This window comes from Rhinatrema bivittatum, chromosome 7 (assembly GCF_901001135.1).
Source record: "Rhinatrema bivittatum chromosome 7, aRhiBiv1.1, whole genome shotgun sequence".
In the NCBI taxonomy this organism is placed as follows: domain Eukaryota; kingdom Metazoa; phylum Chordata; class Amphibia; order Gymnophiona; family Rhinatrematidae; genus Rhinatrema; species Rhinatrema bivittatum.
In genome coordinates this window covers 132,715,535-132,734,966 of record NC_042621.1, presented here as the reverse complement: position 1 = coordinate 132,734,966, position 19,432 = coordinate 132,715,535, and the positions used below count along the sequence as shown (strand labels likewise).

Genomic DNA, 19,432 nt, shown 5'->3' with positions numbered 1-19,432 from the left:
AGTTTGGTCCATTGTTGTTCCACTTCTATCTTGTTCTCCCAGCCTTCTAGTTTTAACTGCAGGTATTTTCCCATTTCATTAAAGTCCGTGTTTTTGAACTGCAAAACTCAGGTCTTCGTGCTTCTTCTCCATATCCTATTTGTGATATGAAACCATACCATTTGATGATCATTGGTGCTGAGGTGGGCACCCACCTCGACATTAGAGATATTATCTCCATTAGTGAACACTAAATCGAGTATAGCTCCCTCCCTCGTGGGTTCCATTACCATTTATTTGAACAGAGCCCCTTGCAGGGCATCCACTATCTCTCTACTACTGTTAGATTCTGCAGAAGGGATTCTCCAGTCTTCATCCAGCAGATTAAAATCTCCAGCAATCACCACTTCTCCTTTCTTTCCAATCTTTTGGATGTCTTCAACCAGATCTCTGTCAAGTTCTTCCAATTGATTTGGAGGCCTGTAAACAACTCCAATAAAAAAAATGGATGTCCCATCATCTTTTTTTAGGTCGGCCCATAGTGCTTCTTCTTTGCCCCATCTTCCTTGCAGCTCAGATGCTTGGATAGTTTCTGACATAAAGAGCCACTCCTCCCTCTTTTCTGTCCTCTCTGTCTTTCCTTAACATCTGTCGCCACAGGAGTTTTGTACGGCAGCAGTGTGGTCCTCAATTCATACCTTTAACAGGCATTATCGTCTGAATGTCAGGGCGCAGGATGAGCTGTCCTTTGGGGAGAGTGTCTTATGTGCCAGTCTTTCAGGGTCCTGCCTGGTTTAGGGGTGCTTGGGTACATCCCACTGGTCTGGACTGATCTGGGTATGTTGAGGAAAGGAAAATTGGTTCTTACCTGCAAATTTTCATTCCTGTAATAAATACTACAGATCAGTCCAGAAGCCCTCCCTTTTGAAGCTTAAAGACTGATTTTCTGTTAAGTTTTGTGTTTAGTATAGAATTTTTCTCTTAGAGGGCAGTTACGGGATTCATTTCCTTGTCTTGTTTGATTCTTGACGAACAAGGATTATAGTTCAGGGGTATCCAGCCTTTAGTTTCCTATGTCTGTGTGAAGGGGTTTCTAAAGTATCTTGGCTTGGGTACAGGTCAATACTGAGGTCCTGCAGGTGGCACTCTCTCTGTTAAGTAGCAGCACCTCAAAGTTTTGTTCTCTGACTCCATCTGCTGAACTGGATGAATAACCCACTGATCTGGACTTATCTGTGGTATTACAGGAACCAAAATTAACAGGTAAGAACCAATTTTTCTATATCAGATATCCCATAAATAAAATATAGTGTTGGTGTATAACATATTACAGTCGCTGCATATAACATGCTGCCAACACAAGTGTGCATGTGTGTTATAATGATGGTGCGTGTAACACCTTGTCAGTGCAATTGCTTGTATTTATGATGCATATAATTCTGTATTTTTGCACAGATTGCTTTATGATGCATATAATTCTGTATTTTTGCACAGATTGATTTATGATGCATATAATTTCTGAATTTTTGCACAGATTGCTTCTCACTTTTATTTTTTCAGTTGATAGTATTCGGAATGGGATTGACATCTTGGTTGGGACCCCAGGTCGCATCAAAGATCACCTTCAGAACCACAAGTTAGACCTCTCTCAGCTGAAGCATGTGGTTTTGGATGAAGTTGACCAGATGCTGGACATGGGCTTTGCTGAACAAGTTGAAGAAATTTTATCAGCGGCTTACAAGAAAGGTAACCTCAGGATGCATGTCTAGTTGCTGATCCTGAATATTCATCATTAACAGGATTAGACTACATTTGCTAACACTAATGCCCTGATTTCAGCCATTTTGAGGTAAGGTTGTGGTATTGTTTTCTGTCTTGTGGCTCTGTGGTTCTTTGCTCTCCCTCTCTTAGCTTGTCCTACAGATGATCTCCATGATTTTTTGTGTTCTCATATCTTCATCTCCATATTCTCTATTGAAGCCATATGATGGCAACACTCATTAGTTCACATTTAAATGATAAATTGGTATATGTTTGCCAGATTACCAAATAGACCCGAATTACTACAATGCATTCTCCTCATGCCCATTAACTTTCACAAGAACTCAGTGGAAGATGTTTACATTTGTATAGAGGCTCTACAGCGGCGGGGGGTGTGCGTATGTGTGGGTCAAAACCAACCCAACATCAATTTTTAGACCCATATACCTTTTAAAATTTGACATTCTGTCTGGCCTGTTGATGCCGAATGGACATCATAATTATGTGCATGACATCCGCTATAGCAGCAGCAGGGGCCTCTCTCTTGATGACGAGACTGTGTGAGCCACAGGAACAACGGAGATAACAGAACACGCTCTGTAGTGTAACAGCACGAAAGGGAGAGCCATGAACACTGTAAGTGAGTCCTTATAATATATTTCATAGAAGTCATTCATTTTGATTGATGCAGAAATCCAAAATCTCAAATAAAACTATCAGCTTATAATTATACATTTTTACTGTCCCTCCCGATGCAGCCTTCGTGGCGAAACATGGTCACAGTTAACAGTTGAAGGGATTCTGATTTTGTTTTCCTCTAGTTGTCCATCCTTGTGTTCATTAGACCGTGACTATGGTGGAGGGTCAGTCTAGTGGTGCTTTTCATCTAACCTGGGACTCTGCTTTACCTAACTGAGAGTAAAATATTTCTGGTTTTCTTTACTCTCGCTGTGTCTTGGGTTATTATTACCACTCTAACTGCTTACTTGCACATGTCTCAATGCTTTAGCGTGTACATTTTACTGTTGGTGCTGCTTTCTTAAATATTGTTGTAATTTGTTTATTGTATGGTCGTGTCTACAGACTTGTAACTCTCAAATTTATGCAAGCTTCACATTAACCAACTTGCAGTAATTCTTCCTAAGTCTCTCAGATAACTTGCACATTTTTCTGTGGTTAGGCCATTTCTAATCAATAACCTATAATAATGGTACAAATCCAGATATCCATTATAGTTAGCCAGGAATTAAGTAGATAAATCTCACTGTCCCTGTCTCCTTATAAATCACCAAGTCCCCATTTTGTTTTTGAAAGAGAATACATAAAAACTTGTAGGATCCTCAAATGTGTGTATTATTATTCACAGTCACTTTCATCCTTCATGGACTGAGCAAATTGTTTCATGTTTTTTAGGTGCTTCATTGCCAGAAACTAGCCAGCGGATGTTATATTTTTCCCCCTACCAGCGGATGGAGACAGAATAAAAGCTTCTCTGTATTAATGGTACTTAAGGCACTGTGCCACCCGGAGTGTCTCCGTATTCTGTCTCCAGCAGCTGATAGAGGAGTCCATCCTACAGTCGGACTGATTTATATAGGAAAATTGCTCCCAGAGTTGTTAGGTCTTGGGCTATCCCTCTTGTTGAGAAGTCAAGCAGGAGGGGTTTGGTGGCCCTTATCAAGCTTGTATGTGGTAAGCGAGGAGGGTCTCATAGGCAGTGCTGCTGGCTCTCTCATTCTTGGTCCTATTCTCCCTCTCTGAAAACAACTGCCTTCCTAGAATCAGAAGAATTCACTAAGGGAAAATAAAACAGTTTTTGTCTCTTATTGCTGGATTTTTAAGGATTTAATTCCTTTTATGAAGTTTACAAAAAAAAAGGGTAGCTTGAGGCAGCATTTGGTGTCAGCCAGGGGAGGCAACAGGAGGATAGCTTTGCCTGCAGTCCTGCCTATGGGGCTGGGCTGGAAATATTTAGTTAACTCTCTCCCTCTCCACAGTTATCTCAGCCCAGGTTACTGCTGTGCTTTGCTGCATGAGACTCGAAGATGGCTGCTCCAGGAGTGTCTAGGAAACAGTGCTTTGCATGTGGAGGCTGCCATACTAAGATTCTGGCTTCAAAGGTGGAAAGGACTTCTCTGGGGACCCTCTTTTGACTGCAGAATTTAAAGAAGCAGCAGCTAGGTCACGAGGCAGGCTCTACCAGTGAAAACTGGCAGGGCTTCAGTGGCGGTCGTTTTGGTTTCTTCCATGCTGCAGGGAGCTTCGAAGGAGGCCTGCACAGATTCTCCAGAGTTGTCCTTTGTGGCGTGGGGGGTGGCGGCCACTGCACAGCATTTGGAGTCAGGAGAGACCTTTGTGGATCAGATTATGGATGATGGAGAGCAATGAACCATTTTCCTCTGAGTTTGAGCTTTTGATGCACAAAATCTATTTGGTTAAGAAAAGCAAGTGTAAGAAGGGAGATCTACCTGGAGATGCTGTGACCCCTATCCTGTCCCAAAAAGAAAAAAGTCCAGATTTCCTAGTGTGTAGCAGATGGACTCAGGACCAATGGGCATAGTGTGCTCCTGATAGCAGTTGGAGACGGAGTCAAATTTCAATCTGATGTCAGCACCAGTACATATACCCGTGCAGGAAGCTCTGCTCTTCAGTATTTTCTGTCTCCATAGCAGTTCGGGACTCTATACACGCTTGCACAGCGTTAGAGTATTCAAACCAAAGAAGAAAGAACAAAAGAAGCCAATGCCCCTGTCCCCAGTTACCTAAGGGCAGAGGGTCATAGCGTTTTAGACCCTACAAGACTACATATCAAGCACCTCGCCCCGCAGGCAGGGGCCATTCCTTTCAGAACAAACACAACAAGAGGGGAGCTGGCTCTGGCCCAGGCCCCAGCCGCACCCCACAATGAGAATCAGCCGTCCCATCCACAGGAAGAAGCCATAGGGGGCAGGCTTGCCCTATTCTACCAAAGACGGGTCGAGATAACAGCAGACAAGTGGGTCCTAACTATCATTCGAGAGGGATACTATCTGGACTTCCACAACATCCCTCCAGACAAATTTGTGAAATCTCCTTGCCACACACTCTCCAAGAGGACGGCAGTGGAAACCACACTGGCCAAGTTACTCGCCCTAAAGGCCATAACGCCGGTGCCCACGCAACAACAAAATACTGGGCACTATTCCATCTGTTTTATCATCCCCAAGAAAGAGGGAATGTTCCGGCCCATACTGGACCTCAAGTCGGACAACCGCTACCTGAGGGTACCACACTGCCACATGGAAACCCTGCGCTTGGACATAAGGGCGATAACAGCCGGGAGAATTCTTTACATCCCTGGACCTGTCAGAAGCCTTCCTGCACATCCCAGTCCATCACGAGCCTCGGCGCTTCTTATGCGTCACAATCCTGGACCACCACTACCAGTTCCAGGCGCTACCCTTCGGGCTAGCCACAGCCCCCTGGACGTTCACCAAAATCATGGTTGTAGTGCCGGTGACACTGAGGAAAGAAGGAATCCTCGTACATCCATATCTGGACGATTGGCTGATCAGGGCAAAATCTCCAGAGGAAAGTCATCAGGCGACCACCAGAGTCAAGACTCTACTGGAGAACCTCGGGTGGGTCGTCAACACAAACAAGAGTTGTCTGCAGCCCTCCCAATCTCTAGAATACCTGGGAGTCCGGTTTGACACCAAACAAGACAAGGTCGTTCTTCCCCCTACAAGGAGAAGAAAACTGATGAACCAATTGCGAAACCTGCTAGGAGGTCTCCGCCCCAAAGTATGGGACTACCTCCAAGTCCTCGGCCTGATGACATCAACCCTGGAAGTGGTCCTATGGGCAAGAGCTCACATGCGACCGCTACAGCGCTCCCTACTGTCACGATGGAACCTGAGGTCCCAGGAATACTCCATTCGCCTCCAGCTCCCGGAGGAAATGCGGAACCAGCTCCAATGGTGGCTACAAGAAGACCATCTAAGCAAGGGAGTAAAGCTATCCCCACCGACCTGGATCTTGCTCACCACGGATGCGAGCCAGTGATTGTGGGGAGCCCACTGCCAGGAACTGACGGCCCAGGGGCAATGGGACAAGGAAGAGTCGGGGTGGAATATCAACTGACTGGAAGCCCGGGTGCTCAGACTAGCCTGCCTACGGTTCAGTCACAGACTCCAGGGCAAATTTGTCAGTCATGTCGCACAACGCTACAACAGTTGCCTACATCAACCGCCAGGGAGGAACCAGAAGCCAACAGGGGTCCCTGGAAATAGATCCCCTATTGGCGTGGGCGGAAGCAAAACTACAAGGGATCTCAGCCGCCACACATCGAGGGAAAAGACAATGTCACTGCGGACTACCTCAGCAGAGATAGTCTAGACCCAGGGGAATGGATGCTGTTGTCCACAGCCTTCCAGTTGATAGTAAGCTGCTGGGGAGCCTCAGCCATGGATCTCCTGGCAACCTGGTCCAACGCCTGAGTCCCCAATTTCTTCAGTCGCAGACGAGAACCACAATCCCAAGGGATCGATGCTCTCATCCAGACCTGGCCACAGGAAGACCTGCTATACACCGCCTTCCCCCCCCCCGCCCCCCCTCCCCCCCCCGCGGCCACTATTGGGCGGGATCATCCGCAAGATAGAAAACCACAGGGGGCTAGTACTTCTAGTGGCCCCAGACTGGCCAAGAAGACTATGTTACGCAGACATGCAAAGACTCTTTGACGGGGAACCCTCTCCCCCTACCCCATTTTGTGCTTAAGATGTTCATTGTCTATCCACATGCCTCTCAAGCAAAAATAGAGGCAGTGATATCCATGTTGGAGCGTCTTCTCCTTTTGGCCACGATGCTACTATGTATGTTACTGTTTGGCTTCTCCTCAAAAGTGCTGTTGCCAGCACAAACTGGGAAGATTGAGAGGAGGCCATGTCTTTCTGGGCACCAAAGGTGAATCGTTAATCTGGCACTTTGGAGACTGATGTGATTCCTGAAACTGTTGTGAAACGTACATGCCTCCCCATGGGAACGTTTCAGGAGTATTCATGGCAGAACAACCCTTGTATGAGGACTTTTGTCCTTAGATAAAACCCTGTTACACATAAAGTAACTCTACTTTATCTATTATTAGTACCTGTAAGGATTGCAGCTCCTTCAAGTTATGGTAAGCAAGGCTTCAGTTTGTTTCCTTGCCAGCAGCCATTGTCTATGTTGGAGATTCCTGTTTGAGCCTTTTAACTCGTGATGCTGTGAAAGCTGTCTCTGGTTTGCTTGATTTACCACTCGCTGTGATGGTTACCTCCTTAGGATAGGTTTTTGGAAGAGGAATTTTATTTGCAGGGTTTACTGATTTTTTTTATTTTTTATTTTTTGGCTTGCTCTTTGGCGAGCAGATCTTTAGTGTATCCATTCAACCTCGAGCTTTCTAGTGCTTCATCAAGGCGTTCTTTCCTATCGTGCTGTGACATACCTAGAAAACACTGTTTTTATCTTGGATCTGTAAACCGGGCAAAAGGTGCTTGTACTAATTTTTATTGACTTGGATACATTTTAGTGCTTTTTATTCCCATATGTGTGTAGAAGCACCATAGCAGTTGTTTTTTCCAGCTTTGATAATACTTATTTTAATTTAAGGTTTTCTGTATATATATATATATATATATCTATCTGTCTTTTTTGCAACAAGGTTTATTGTGACACCTGGTGCATACTGTGATTCTTAGCTTGCCTATAGGGCAGGACTTCTGTATAAGAACTGATGATTTGGGTGGTTTTACTTTTGCAGATTCAGAAGATAATCCGCAAACACTTCTGTTTTCTGCAACTTGTCCTCATTGGGTGTATGATGTTGCCAAAAAGTACATGAAATTGAGCTATGAGCAAGTGGATCTAATTGGAAAGAAGACGCAGAAAACTGCCACCACTGTGGAAGTAAGTCTTCTTTCAGCAGACCCTTCTAGGGTGCAACGTTGGTACTGTATATTTCTACCTCTAACTTTCATCATCCCCTGCCCATGATGAGTGGCATAATGAGGACTGTAAATTAAGAAACAAAACACATATGGTTAGTTCAACTGCCTTTTTGACTATACAATTGATTCTTCTCAGTGACAGATTCTATCACAATATATAAGAAACCGTCCCTCACCTAGAGCTCATAGAACTGCCATAATAATCATATCCATAAATACCTTGCATGCTTGCATAATTATCCAATTTTCTCGTAAACATTTCTAATGATAACAGTATGCATAATCTCATTAGCCAAAACATTTTATAAATATCATCCAAATGGTATCATTTTGCAAATTGTGATATTTTTGTTCCTTTCCAAAAAAAAAAAAAAGTGGTATATTTTGTTTGAATTTAGCTTGCGTCTTTTCATTAGTAGCTCAAGGTGACTTACATTCAGGTCCAATAAATATTTGGAGACAGAGAATCTAAGTTTATACCTGAGGCAATGAACATAAGAACATAAGATATACCATACTGGGTCAGACCAAGGATCCATCAAGCCCAGCATCCTGTTTCCAACAGTGGTCAATCCAGGCTACAAGTACCTGGCAAGTACCCAAACAGATAAATCACAAGTACTATTGCTTATTAATTACTGAATTAGTAGTTTATGGATTTATCCTCTAGGAACTTATCCAAACCTGTTTTAAACCTAGTTACACTAACTGCTGTAACCACTTCCTCTGGCATTGAATTCCAGAGCTTAACTATGCGCTGAGTGAAAAAGAATTTTCTTTGATTTGTTTTAAATGAGCTACTTGCTAACTTCATGGAGTGCCCTCCTGATCCTTCTATTATCTGAGAGAGTAAATAACAGAGTTACATTAACTTGTTCATGTCCTTTCATTATTTTGTAGACTTCTGTCATATACCCCCTCAGTCATCTCTTCTCCAAACTGAGCAACCCTAACTTCTTTAACCTTTCCTCATAGGGCAGCTGTTCCATGCCCCTTACCATTTTGGTCACCCTTCTCTGCACTTTCTCCAGTGCAGCTATATCCTTTTTGAGATGCCACAACCAGAATTGCACCAGTATTCAAGGTGCGATCTCACCATGGAGCGATACAGAGGCATTATGACATTTTCTGGTTGTTTTTTTTTTGTTTTTTTTTTTAATTTAAATTTTTTATTAAGGTTTGAACATATATAAAGTATCACATCTAATACAAGCCATTATGTATGATATACAGTGCAGTGATCTCCCCTCCCCAACACGACAGAGTTCATCATAAAGAAAACAAAGCAAATTTCTCCATTCTAAATCAATCCAGAAACAGAAATATCAAGAACGCTTGTGATGTTCCTCCCCATTCATCATGACCATTTCTTCTTCTAAATCCCAGAGTGTAGGTCACCAGTGTCCAAGAAGCACTAGAATGTGTGTATCACAATTGTGTAATATAATCCGAAAAAGGTTGCCAAGTTTTTTTGAAAGGAAGCTAGTCTGTGATGTTTTGTAGCGGTTAGAGATGCTAAGTTGTAATATCAGTGCAATTTTTCAATAACATCTTTAAGCTTAGGCAGCTGATTCGAATTCCATTTAAGTGCCAACAGGCTACGGGCTGCTATGAACAATTGAGTGCAAAATGTTTGGTGAGGTTTGCCCATAGTTTCGGGAAATATATTCAACAAGGCTGTTGCAGTAGAAGGAGCAAACGCACACCTATAATATCACTCATCCACTGAAAAATCGCATCCCAAAAAGGTGTAAGTCAGGGACAATCCCACCAGATGTGCATATAGGTTCCACGAGCCCCACAATCTCGCCAACTTGTGTCCGGGACATGGGTGTAAAGCCTATGAAGTTTGGCGGGGGTAAGGTACCATCTATAGAGCATTTTGTAACAGTTCTCTTGTAATCGAGCGGATATAGAACACTGTCGAGCTAGAGAGACGACCCCCCCCCCCCCCCCAGGTTTTCACTCCCAGTTGTCTACCCAGGTCGGTTTCCCATTGGATAATATACTTGCAGGGCTCCACCTGGGAAGGAAAGAATAATTGATAAATTTTGGAGATGGATCCCTTAAGCACATCACTGTTGATAGTATAAGACTCCAACAATGACCTTCCCGGCCTTAGGGAGTTAGAGCGTTGAATACAGCGAACAAAATGTGAGACTTGCGCATATGCCAAAAAGTCTTGGTGGTCAAGCTGAAATAAATCAAACAACCAATCCCAGGGGAGGAGATTGCCTTGAGTGAGCAAGTGACCTATAATGGTAATACCCTTTTCCCTCCATAAGGTCAAGTGATTGGTTTGGTAGCCAATGGGTAAATGCACATTGTTCATAAGGGAAGACTGGTAAAAATATTGATGGTTTCCAACTAGCTTTTGTCTGTTATGCGCCAGATGCACAGAGTAACTCTCAGCGACCAGGGGATACGCCGGATGGGGCGCCAAGTGTTACGGGGTTGCCACGGTAAAGCAGTCAGCTCCATGGGGGGCCTACAACATCCTGCTCTATTTGTACCCATTGCTTCAGAGCTACATGTTGATGAAAATCCAACATGACTCTTGATTGGGATGCACTATAATACCAGTGTAGATTAGGTACTGCCATGCCCCCCTGTAATTTTGGTAAGTAAAGCATCGATCTAGCCAGTCTGGGGGGGGCGCCTCCTCCAAATAAAATCAAAAATTTTTTTCTGCCAATTACGTAAAATGGGCGAGGGAATATATACCGATAAAGACAAAAACAAAGAAATTTTGGTAATACTGTCATTTTTGCTATTGCGATCCTGCCGAGCCAAGAAAATGCACTCTTGTTCCATTTTACTCAGATCAGTGATAAGTTTATCAACCAGTGGTTTATAATTAAGGGAAAACAAATCATTCAGTCTGGCAGATAGTAAAATACCCAAATACTTAATATGAGATTTGGCCCACTTGAATGGAAATTTCCTCCCAATAGTCTGCACTGGCGAGGGACTCAGATTAATGTTAAGCAGCTCTGACTTCTCTAGATTTACCTTGAGGCCTGCAACTTTACTAAAACTATTTAATTCCCGCATCATGCCCTGTAAGGAATGAACAGGATCAGTTAAAATTAAAAGGACGTCATCAGCAAATAACAAAAGTTTGTAATGCTTATCTCCCAGCATAACGCCCTTAATGTCCATTGTATTGCGGATTCTGGTCGTGAGGGGTTCTAAGTAAAGGGCAAAAAGTAGAGGGGATAATGGGCACTCCTGTCTAGTGCCGCGACCTATATCAAAAGCTTACCCTTATTAACCTTAACCCGGGCTTGAGGGTGATCATAAAGTTTTTGTATCCATCTATAAATAAAGGGTCCAAATGCCAGCTTTTGCAGCATGAGAAACAGAAACAGCCAGTGAACCAAATCGATCGCTTTTTCAGCATCGATAGATAACACCGCTGGCTCCCCCTCCTCACGCACCCACCACATCAAGTCTAAAACCTTTCGGATATTATCGGCAGCCGTACACTGTGGAACAAAACCAACTTGATCGGTATATACTAAACAGGGAAGAAATTTATTAAGTCTGAGGGCTAATAGTCAGGCTAATATCTTGAGGTCGACATTTATAAGCGAGATAGGCTGCATTGAATTGGGTCCCTCCCCGGTTTGGCAAGAACCATGATTCCTGCCACATTGGCTTGAAGACCTATAGTCCCATCCTCCCGAAGACTATTAAAAAATTGGGCTAATGGTTCCAATATCGTTTGAGCACACTTTATAATATGCGCCTGATAGGCCATCAAGGCCTGGGGATTTGCCCAGTTTGAGGGATTTGATAACTAACTCTTATCTCATGAGCTGTAATGGGAGCTTCCAAAGAATGTTGTTGCTCTGGGGTAAGGCGTGGTAAGTCAATATCCTTCAAATAATCTTCTATAGTTGAATTTTGGATGGTCTCCTCTGGACTGTAAAGCGTTCTGTAAAAATAAGAAAAGGCTTCCCTAATCTCCGAGGAGTCTGTCAAAATTTTCCACGTGGAGCCTTTGATTTTAGAAATAATATTCTGTGATATTTTCGTCCTTAATTGCTGGGCTAATAACCATCCTGCCTTATCCCCTCCTTCATAATATATTTGCCTGGTGATTTCTAGCGTATGAAGCAGCTGCTTATTATCTAACTGGTAAAGTTCTGATTTAAGGGCCAAAAGCTTATGATAACAAGTCTGCGACTGAGTTTTCATGTGTTCTTTGGACAGGTGGGGCTATCTTAATTAAAAGATCCACTCTGTCTTGGAACTGTTGGCACTTGCATGCTTTTGCTCTTGATATGAGAAGCCCAAGTGCTATTGCCTTCGAACAGTCCCATAGTATACTGGGAGATATAGAGGGGCTTCTATTGAGGGAGAAATATTCTTGTAATTGAGTTTCCAGCGTCTGAACAAACTGAGTATCTTGCTATAGAGATTCATTCAGTTTCCAGAATCGATCACCTGAATCTCTATTACCCATATTGACCTCTAAGCTTATGAGGGCATGATCGGACCAGGTGATGGATTCAATGTCCACTCTTCGGACTTGATTACTTAATACTTTATCAACCAGGAAATAGTCAATACGGGAGTAACTATCATAGGGTGTGGAGTAAAATATGTAGGAACGAGATTGAGGATTACGGTTCCTCCAAACGTCCACCAGCTGCCAGTCGTCCATGAGACCCTTCAATGGGTTCTAATAGCATGAGTAGTAGGGGCCTGTGGTTTAGAATTATCCATGATTCTTCTCTGCATCCAGAAAGAGGAATGGATGCGTGCTCTCGATCTGAAGGATGCATATGCTCATATACCTATCCATCCCTCCCACTGGCTCTACATCCATTTCCAGGTGAACTCTTCCCATTGTCAATACACAGTACTTTCCTTCGACCTGTTGGCAACTCTGAGTATTTTCACTAAATGCTTCATGGTGATAGCAGCACACCTTTGGCATCATGAGTCCAAGATTTCCTGTATTTGGATGAATGGCCAGTCACAGCTAACTCCAGGGAGGAAGTGTTCACTCGCTGCACAAGGCAGTAAATTACCTGTAAACCTTGGGATTTCTACTGAATTTTGAGACATCGCACCTAATGCCAACCCAGAGAATACATTTCATCGGGGCATGGATAGATTCCTGCAGGAGAGACTTTTCTCTGCCATCAGAATTAGCAAACACCATGAAATCGCTCATTCGCAAATTACTCGCCTCACAGTACTCAACAGCCAGAGCATTACTCATTGTGTTGGGTCATATTGCGATGGCTATTCATATAGTTCCATTAGCCACCTCCATATTAGTCATCTGCAGTGGAGTCTGCACAATCAAAGGGACTAGCTAACTCAACTGATGACAACTACAATACAAGTATCTGAGGAAAAAGAGTTATGCTGGTGGTTGAACCCCCATGCTCTTTGAAAAAGAGCTTCACCCTCTTCCCTACCAAAGGACACTTCCACAAAAGAATAGGGCACCCAAATAGGCTCCCATCGACCCCCAAGGACCTTGGTCTCTCAAGGAAAGTCACTTTCAGATAAATGTACTAGAACTGAGAGCAATCAGATATACTTTAGTGACTTTCACACATCTTCTCCGGGAAAGAGCATTCTGAAACTAACAACCAAGTCACCGTGTTCTATGTCAATGAACAAGGAGACACAGGGTCATGGACCCTCTTCCAGGATGCAATAAAAATCTGGCAGTGGGTGGACAAACATCAAGCTGTCCTACAAAACTCCACCTTTCAGGGATCTTTTTCATGTTGGTGGATTGACTCAGTTTTCCATCCACACAAGTGATCTCTATGACAATCGACAACTGATGAACTGTTTGACTTATGGAGTCTACCAATGGTAAACCTATTCTCACTGGGAAAAAAAACAGGTAACTAGAGAAACTTTTGTTTCATTCTTCCCAGCAAACTCAGGTTAGCTCAAGATGCTTTCCTGCTCAATTATAACCAGACCTCCTATACACCTTTTCACCAATACTGCTGATTACCAAGACAGTACAGAAAATACTACAGGATCAAGCTTGTCTAATCCCCATAATTCCAGCATGGCCCAGGCAGGTGTAGTTTGAATATCTCATACAGCTTTCCAGAAATCTTCTTGTTATATCTAGAGACATGTCTTTCCTTGTTAACTCCAGATGCAAGAACTGTTTCATCCAAATCTTCCATCCCTCAACCTGATGGCTTGGATGTTGAACCTCAATAATTGCTGATCTCTTTGCCAAAGGAAATTGAAGACATAGTTTCAACCAGAAGGCCTATAGTTCAAATGTAAGTTTTTCCAGATAGTGTCATCAGAAATCTTTGGATCTGTTTTCTTGCGAGCCTGAACAATTACTAACCTGCTTGCTTTTCATGTCTGAGTTGGGCCTCGCTACATCTTCTGTGAGTGCATCTTAGCTCCATGGCAGCTTACTTGTAACAGTTGATGATTAAACCCATCTCAACTCATCCATTGGTTTTGAAACTTATGAAAGGCTTATGGCATGTTAAACTTTCAGAAATCTTCAGTTCCACGGGATCTTAATGTCATCCTCTGTTGATGAAGCCATTCTTTGATCAGTTAGAATCTGCTTCCCTCAAATTCGTGATATGGAAATTGGTATTTCTTGTGACAGAAACATTGGCCAGAAGGGTCAGCGAACTCCAAGCTATCTTCATTATCCACCATACATGCAGTTCTTTCACAATAGGTAGCGCTTCGCAGTCAACCGAAGTTTCTCCCAAATGTTAGCTTATCTTTCCAGGTCAATAGTCCATGTTGCCTACCTTCTTTGAGGCCACATGCACATGAAGGAGAGAAAACTCTTCATACTTTGGATTGCAAAAGAGCATTTCAGCTGCATTGCCAAACTTTGCAGCTTTTCATATCCTATGATCCTAATAGACTTACATAGAAATGACGGCAGAAGACGACCAAATGGTCCATCCAGTCTGCCCAGCAAGCTTTCACACTTATTTCTTCAAACTTATCTGTTACTCTTGTCCCTTTTAAGTAACTTTCTGGTTCCAATTCCCTTTCACCCCCGCCATCAATGTAGATAGGAGTGCTGGAGCTGCATCTAAGTGAAGTATCTAGCTAATTGGTTTGGGGTAGTAACCACCGTAGTAAGCATGCTACTCCCACGCTTGTTTACCCAGCCTGTGCAGTTCAGACCTTGTTGGTTGTTTGAATATAAATCCTCTTTTCTTCATTCCCCCTGCCATTTAAGCACTGAGCTGCGCTGGATATGTATTCCAAGTGAAGTATCAGGCTTTATTCGGGGTAATAACCACCATAGCAAGCAAGCTATACCCATGCTTATTTGTTTTACCCAGATTATGTAAGTCAGTCCTTGTTGGTAGTTGTCTGAATATAAATCATCTTTTCTTCATTCCCCCTGCCGTTGAAGCAGAGCTATGCTGGATATGCATTGAAAGTGAAGTATCAGGCTTATTTGGTTTGGGGTAGTAACCGCCGTAACAAGCAAGCTACTCCCCTGCTTTTTTGTGGATGCAAATCCTTTTTTTCCACATTTCCTCTTGCCGTTGAAGCATAGAGCAATGTTGGAGTCGCATTAACCGTGTGTATGTTTATTGAATAAGGACATTAACCGTGTGTATGTTTATCTTTTCTTCATTCCCTATGCCGTTGGCATGGCAGTCACAAAATGTACATTGTCTAATTGGATAGCTAATGGTATTAAGCACTGCTACACATCAGCAGGCCTGCAAATTACAGACTCAGTTAAAGTTCATCAAGTAAGAGCTATGGCATCTTTTATTGCTCATCCTTGAGAGTTACCTCTGAAAGATATTTGCAAAGCTGCTACTTGGTCATCAGTACACACCTTTATGTCCATTACTATCTAAACAGTCTCTTAAAAACTGACAGTAAATTTGTACAAGCAGTATTGTGTAACCTGTTCTTGCAGTACTACTCCACGGTGAAGTCCGGGTTGCTTACTCAGTAAATAGGTTAGCGCTGTTCAGCCTGGAGAAGAGACGGCTGAGAGGAGATATAATGAAGGCCACAGAATTATTAGTGGGGTGAAACTAGTAACTAGGGAATAGTTATTTACCTTTTAAATAATATTAGCATTAGGGACACTCCATGAAGCTAATGGGTAGTACTTTTAATATAAAGTGGAGAAAGTATTTATTCATTCAGTGCACAATTAAACTGTATAACTTGTTGCTAGAGGATATGGTAAAAGCAATTAGCATAGCTGGTTTTACAAAGGGTCTAGACAAATTCTTCGAGGAAAAGGCTATCAACCACTATTAGCCATAAAGACTTGGGGAAGGCACTACTTATCCCCTGTTATGAGCAAGAAGGATCTGGATTGGCCGCTGTTGGAGGCAGGATGCTGGGCTTGGTGGACCTTTGGTCTGACCCAGTATGGCATTTTTTATGTTTGTGCTACCTGTCACACAGCATATGATGGTACATGTAACATAGATTATTACATTCCTTTTTTAATGAGTAAAGAAGGGATCTTTGTGATCTTGACAGCTCATTTACTATCACATTTTATTTTGGCCTTTTAAAGAGTATCACAAACTAGAAAAACTCTTTTTTCCAGGATCAATATGGCTACTAGGACTCTGCACCAATTAATAAATATCAATTACACCTCCTCAGACTCCAGATAATTAAAACATGTTTATACAAATTGTAACTAAAATGTTTTTTTTTCTTACACAATTAAGCTATTCATAGGCTATTGGAGTACATTATATCATGTATTCTTGCCTTAATTGTGATTTCAATCTGTCCTTTTCTTGCATGCTGTGCTGCATAAGTTGTTTCCATAAGACTTAAATTTCTTCTTTATTCCATGTTTTTCTGCAAAGTTGCTTGCAATATGGTTCTTATGTTTACTTGTATATGAAATTTAAATAATATTATCCATAATTTCCTCGCTCTACAAGAGTACGATACCAGGTGTGTGTGTATGTGTAAATTCATGTTACAATACACAGTACAGAAGTGATCACTCTTTCACACACCAAGAATCACAAAATCAGAATGCATGGTAGCAAAGAACCTCATCTATTTTTTTTTTTTTTAATTTATCTTTATTGAACCAAGAAAGCATGTCATCAAAACAAATAATCTGAAGTGATCACACTGCACCACATTACAACATACAAATATGGATCAACATGAGATACGTTTTTGTAGTATTTATAGTAGCCCTTCCCCCACCTCTATTAGAAGAAACCCCACCACCACTACCACACCCTCTCCCTCAAACCATTTAAAGTCCAGTGTACAACATTCAACTGAGATGGATGAAATTGTGCCAATCAATAGTCTCTCATATCATTTTACACCATGTGTTTCACACCCCTGAATGAAAGGATCCCACACCTGCAAATAGAGATCGAGCGTATCATTCTTAAGGGCTGTCTGTTTCCCCATATAAAAAAACTCTTATGATGTGGAGAGTAAAAACCCATTTTGTGGGGCCAATCGTTCTCCTCCATTGTGCCACAATTTCATACTTGGCAGTCTCCAGCACTTGTAGAAGCTCTTTCACTTTCTTTGGGGGCAACCCCTTTGGCAAGATAAAACAATAGGCAAATTTGTGGATCTTTTTTTATCTCCAGTTACACCCCTTCTTTAATTACCCCCATCACCAAATTCCAAAACAAGTGGATCTGGGCACACTCCATCATATGTGGTAGAAGGTTCTAACTTGTGAACCGCATCACCAGCATTTATCCGGGACAGACATACATCTTGTGGATTCTATTTGATGTTAAATACCATTGAAGGTAGTAAAAGCTATTTTCTATGATGGCAGGTGAAATGGAACACTTTGCCATCCTGCTAAAGCTGAGCATCTTCCAGTGGAACCCCCAAATCCTTTTCCCAAGCCGAAATTTGCCTGGCCTGCCCCCCAGACTTTGGAAACAGGAGGGTATACAATTTGAAGATCAACCCCTTCACTCCTCCCTTCCATAAACAAAGGGCTTCTGGGTTCTGGATTCTTCCCTATTTATCACCACATCCCCTAGAATATTCCTTATTTATAAAAAGGCATAAAAATCCTCTCCTCCCAACTCATACTTAGTTTTTAAATCCACAAAACTAAGGGCCATCTTATCATGGAAAAATTGTCCCAGGCTAATTAAACCTTTCTCCCCCCATGTTTGAATAACTTTATTTATTTATTTATTTATTATCTTTTCTATACCGTCGTTAAGCGGGAGCCATCACAACGGTTCACAATAAGGCACAAAAACTATGTTGCATAAAGTGTCTGGAATTTTAACTCTTACACAGGTGCCATCAAAAATACTGTAACATTATATCATAATAAGTACTATTTGGTGAGTGTTATAAGTTATGTCTAGGATTTCTAACTCTGCTAAACGTTTGGTGTTACTTAACTTTAGTTCTTTGAAGTTTAAGATAAAGGTGGAGATTAGAATATAGGAGAGGAGACACACTTTAAGAAGGAAGGAGTGTGTTTGTGTGGGTGTTTGCTTGACCGCAACTAACAGTTCCCTGGGTTCAACTCTTGATTCTCTTTGTGATATGCTTGCTTAAATAGCCAACTGGGTTGTCCATCAAGAACCTCACCTTTTGAGGAACCTATGTGGGTGTCCCTCCCTCCTTATTTATTTAAACTATTTATTGCCTGCCCTGCCATAGTTCAGGACAGGGTACATAATAAAATATTCACAATAACAGAAGCTGTACAGTACAAAATACATTATGGTACTTAAAAAGATTAAATATGATCATGAAAGGTGAGTTGGAAAAAAATAGGTCTTAAGCGCCTTCTTGAACAACTTTGGCTTTTTTATCAATCATAACTCAACAGGCAAAATGATCCACAGGCAGGGGATGGCAATTGAAGAGGCTTACATGGCTCATCTAGGTGGACATGCTTGTAGGATGGAATGTCGGGAAGGCCTTGAATTGATACCCATAGAGTCTGTGAAGGTGTATAGAACTTCAGGGCCAACTCTCTCTCAACCTCCCCCTTGTTCCTATCAGTTTCCTCCCCCCCCCCCCCCCCCCCCCCCCCCCCCATATCCATGCAGGCTTGCTCTTCCTAAACACCCTCTCCTTTTCACCACCAGTCTCTTCTAGTGTTACATTTCAGAGGTAGGCAGCATCTCTCCTTTTCTCCAGGCATATGACAATCTAGGCTGTAACTAGGCATATTTGCACACAGCAGAGGTAGTCATTGCACACTCTCACTCTCTTCCCTCTAGCTTTCTCCCTGCCCCCCTATTCATGTTCAGTTCCCATCCATTGCTGCTACCGCCCTTCCCCCCCCCCCCCCCCCCCCCCCCCCCCCCCCCCCCCCCCCCCCCAACCCAGAGTTCAATCTCCAGGATCCCCCTTTCTCTAGCTCCTCCCCCAATCCCAGGGTTAGGGAGGGTTTCCTATTTCCACTTCCCTCCATTGTCAAGTAGAGAGAGAGAAGCCAGTGGCTAGCCGTGTATCACTAGCAACTTCCTTTCTGCTCTCCCAGTACAACAGTGATCTGGCCACAGCCAGGCTGCTCTGATCCACTTTCTTGGGGGCAGAACTCCACTGTGTTAGCAACATGCTCTCCTCTGGGGAGAGCGGCTAGAGTTGGCCGTGTTGGCAGCAAGCTGTCCTCCAGAGAGAGTTGGGTTTGGGGTGCCCAAATCGACCTGTGCGCTGCAGGGGAAGGGGGGAATGGAGAGGGGAAGAAATATCTGAATTGACCCACTCTGCTGTCCTCTCCC

General features: G+C 42.8%; 1 protein-coding gene across 2 annotated transcripts in view; it reads left to right on the top strand.

Moving 5' to 3' along the window:
* Nucleotides 1-19,432, top strand: part of DDX21 (DExD-box helicase 21) — a 156,898-nt gene that overhangs the window by 50,015 nt on the left and 87,451 nt on the right. For both annotated transcript variants that reach the window (XM_029609157.1, XM_029609156.1), the window contains exons 6-7: nt 1,540-1,725; nt 7,520-7,665. In XM_029609157.1, the coding sequence (XP_029465017.1) occupies nt 1,540-1,725; nt 7,520-7,665 (332 nt within the window). The remainder of the gene's footprint in view (nt 1-1,539; nt 1,726-7,519; nt 7,666-19,432) is intronic.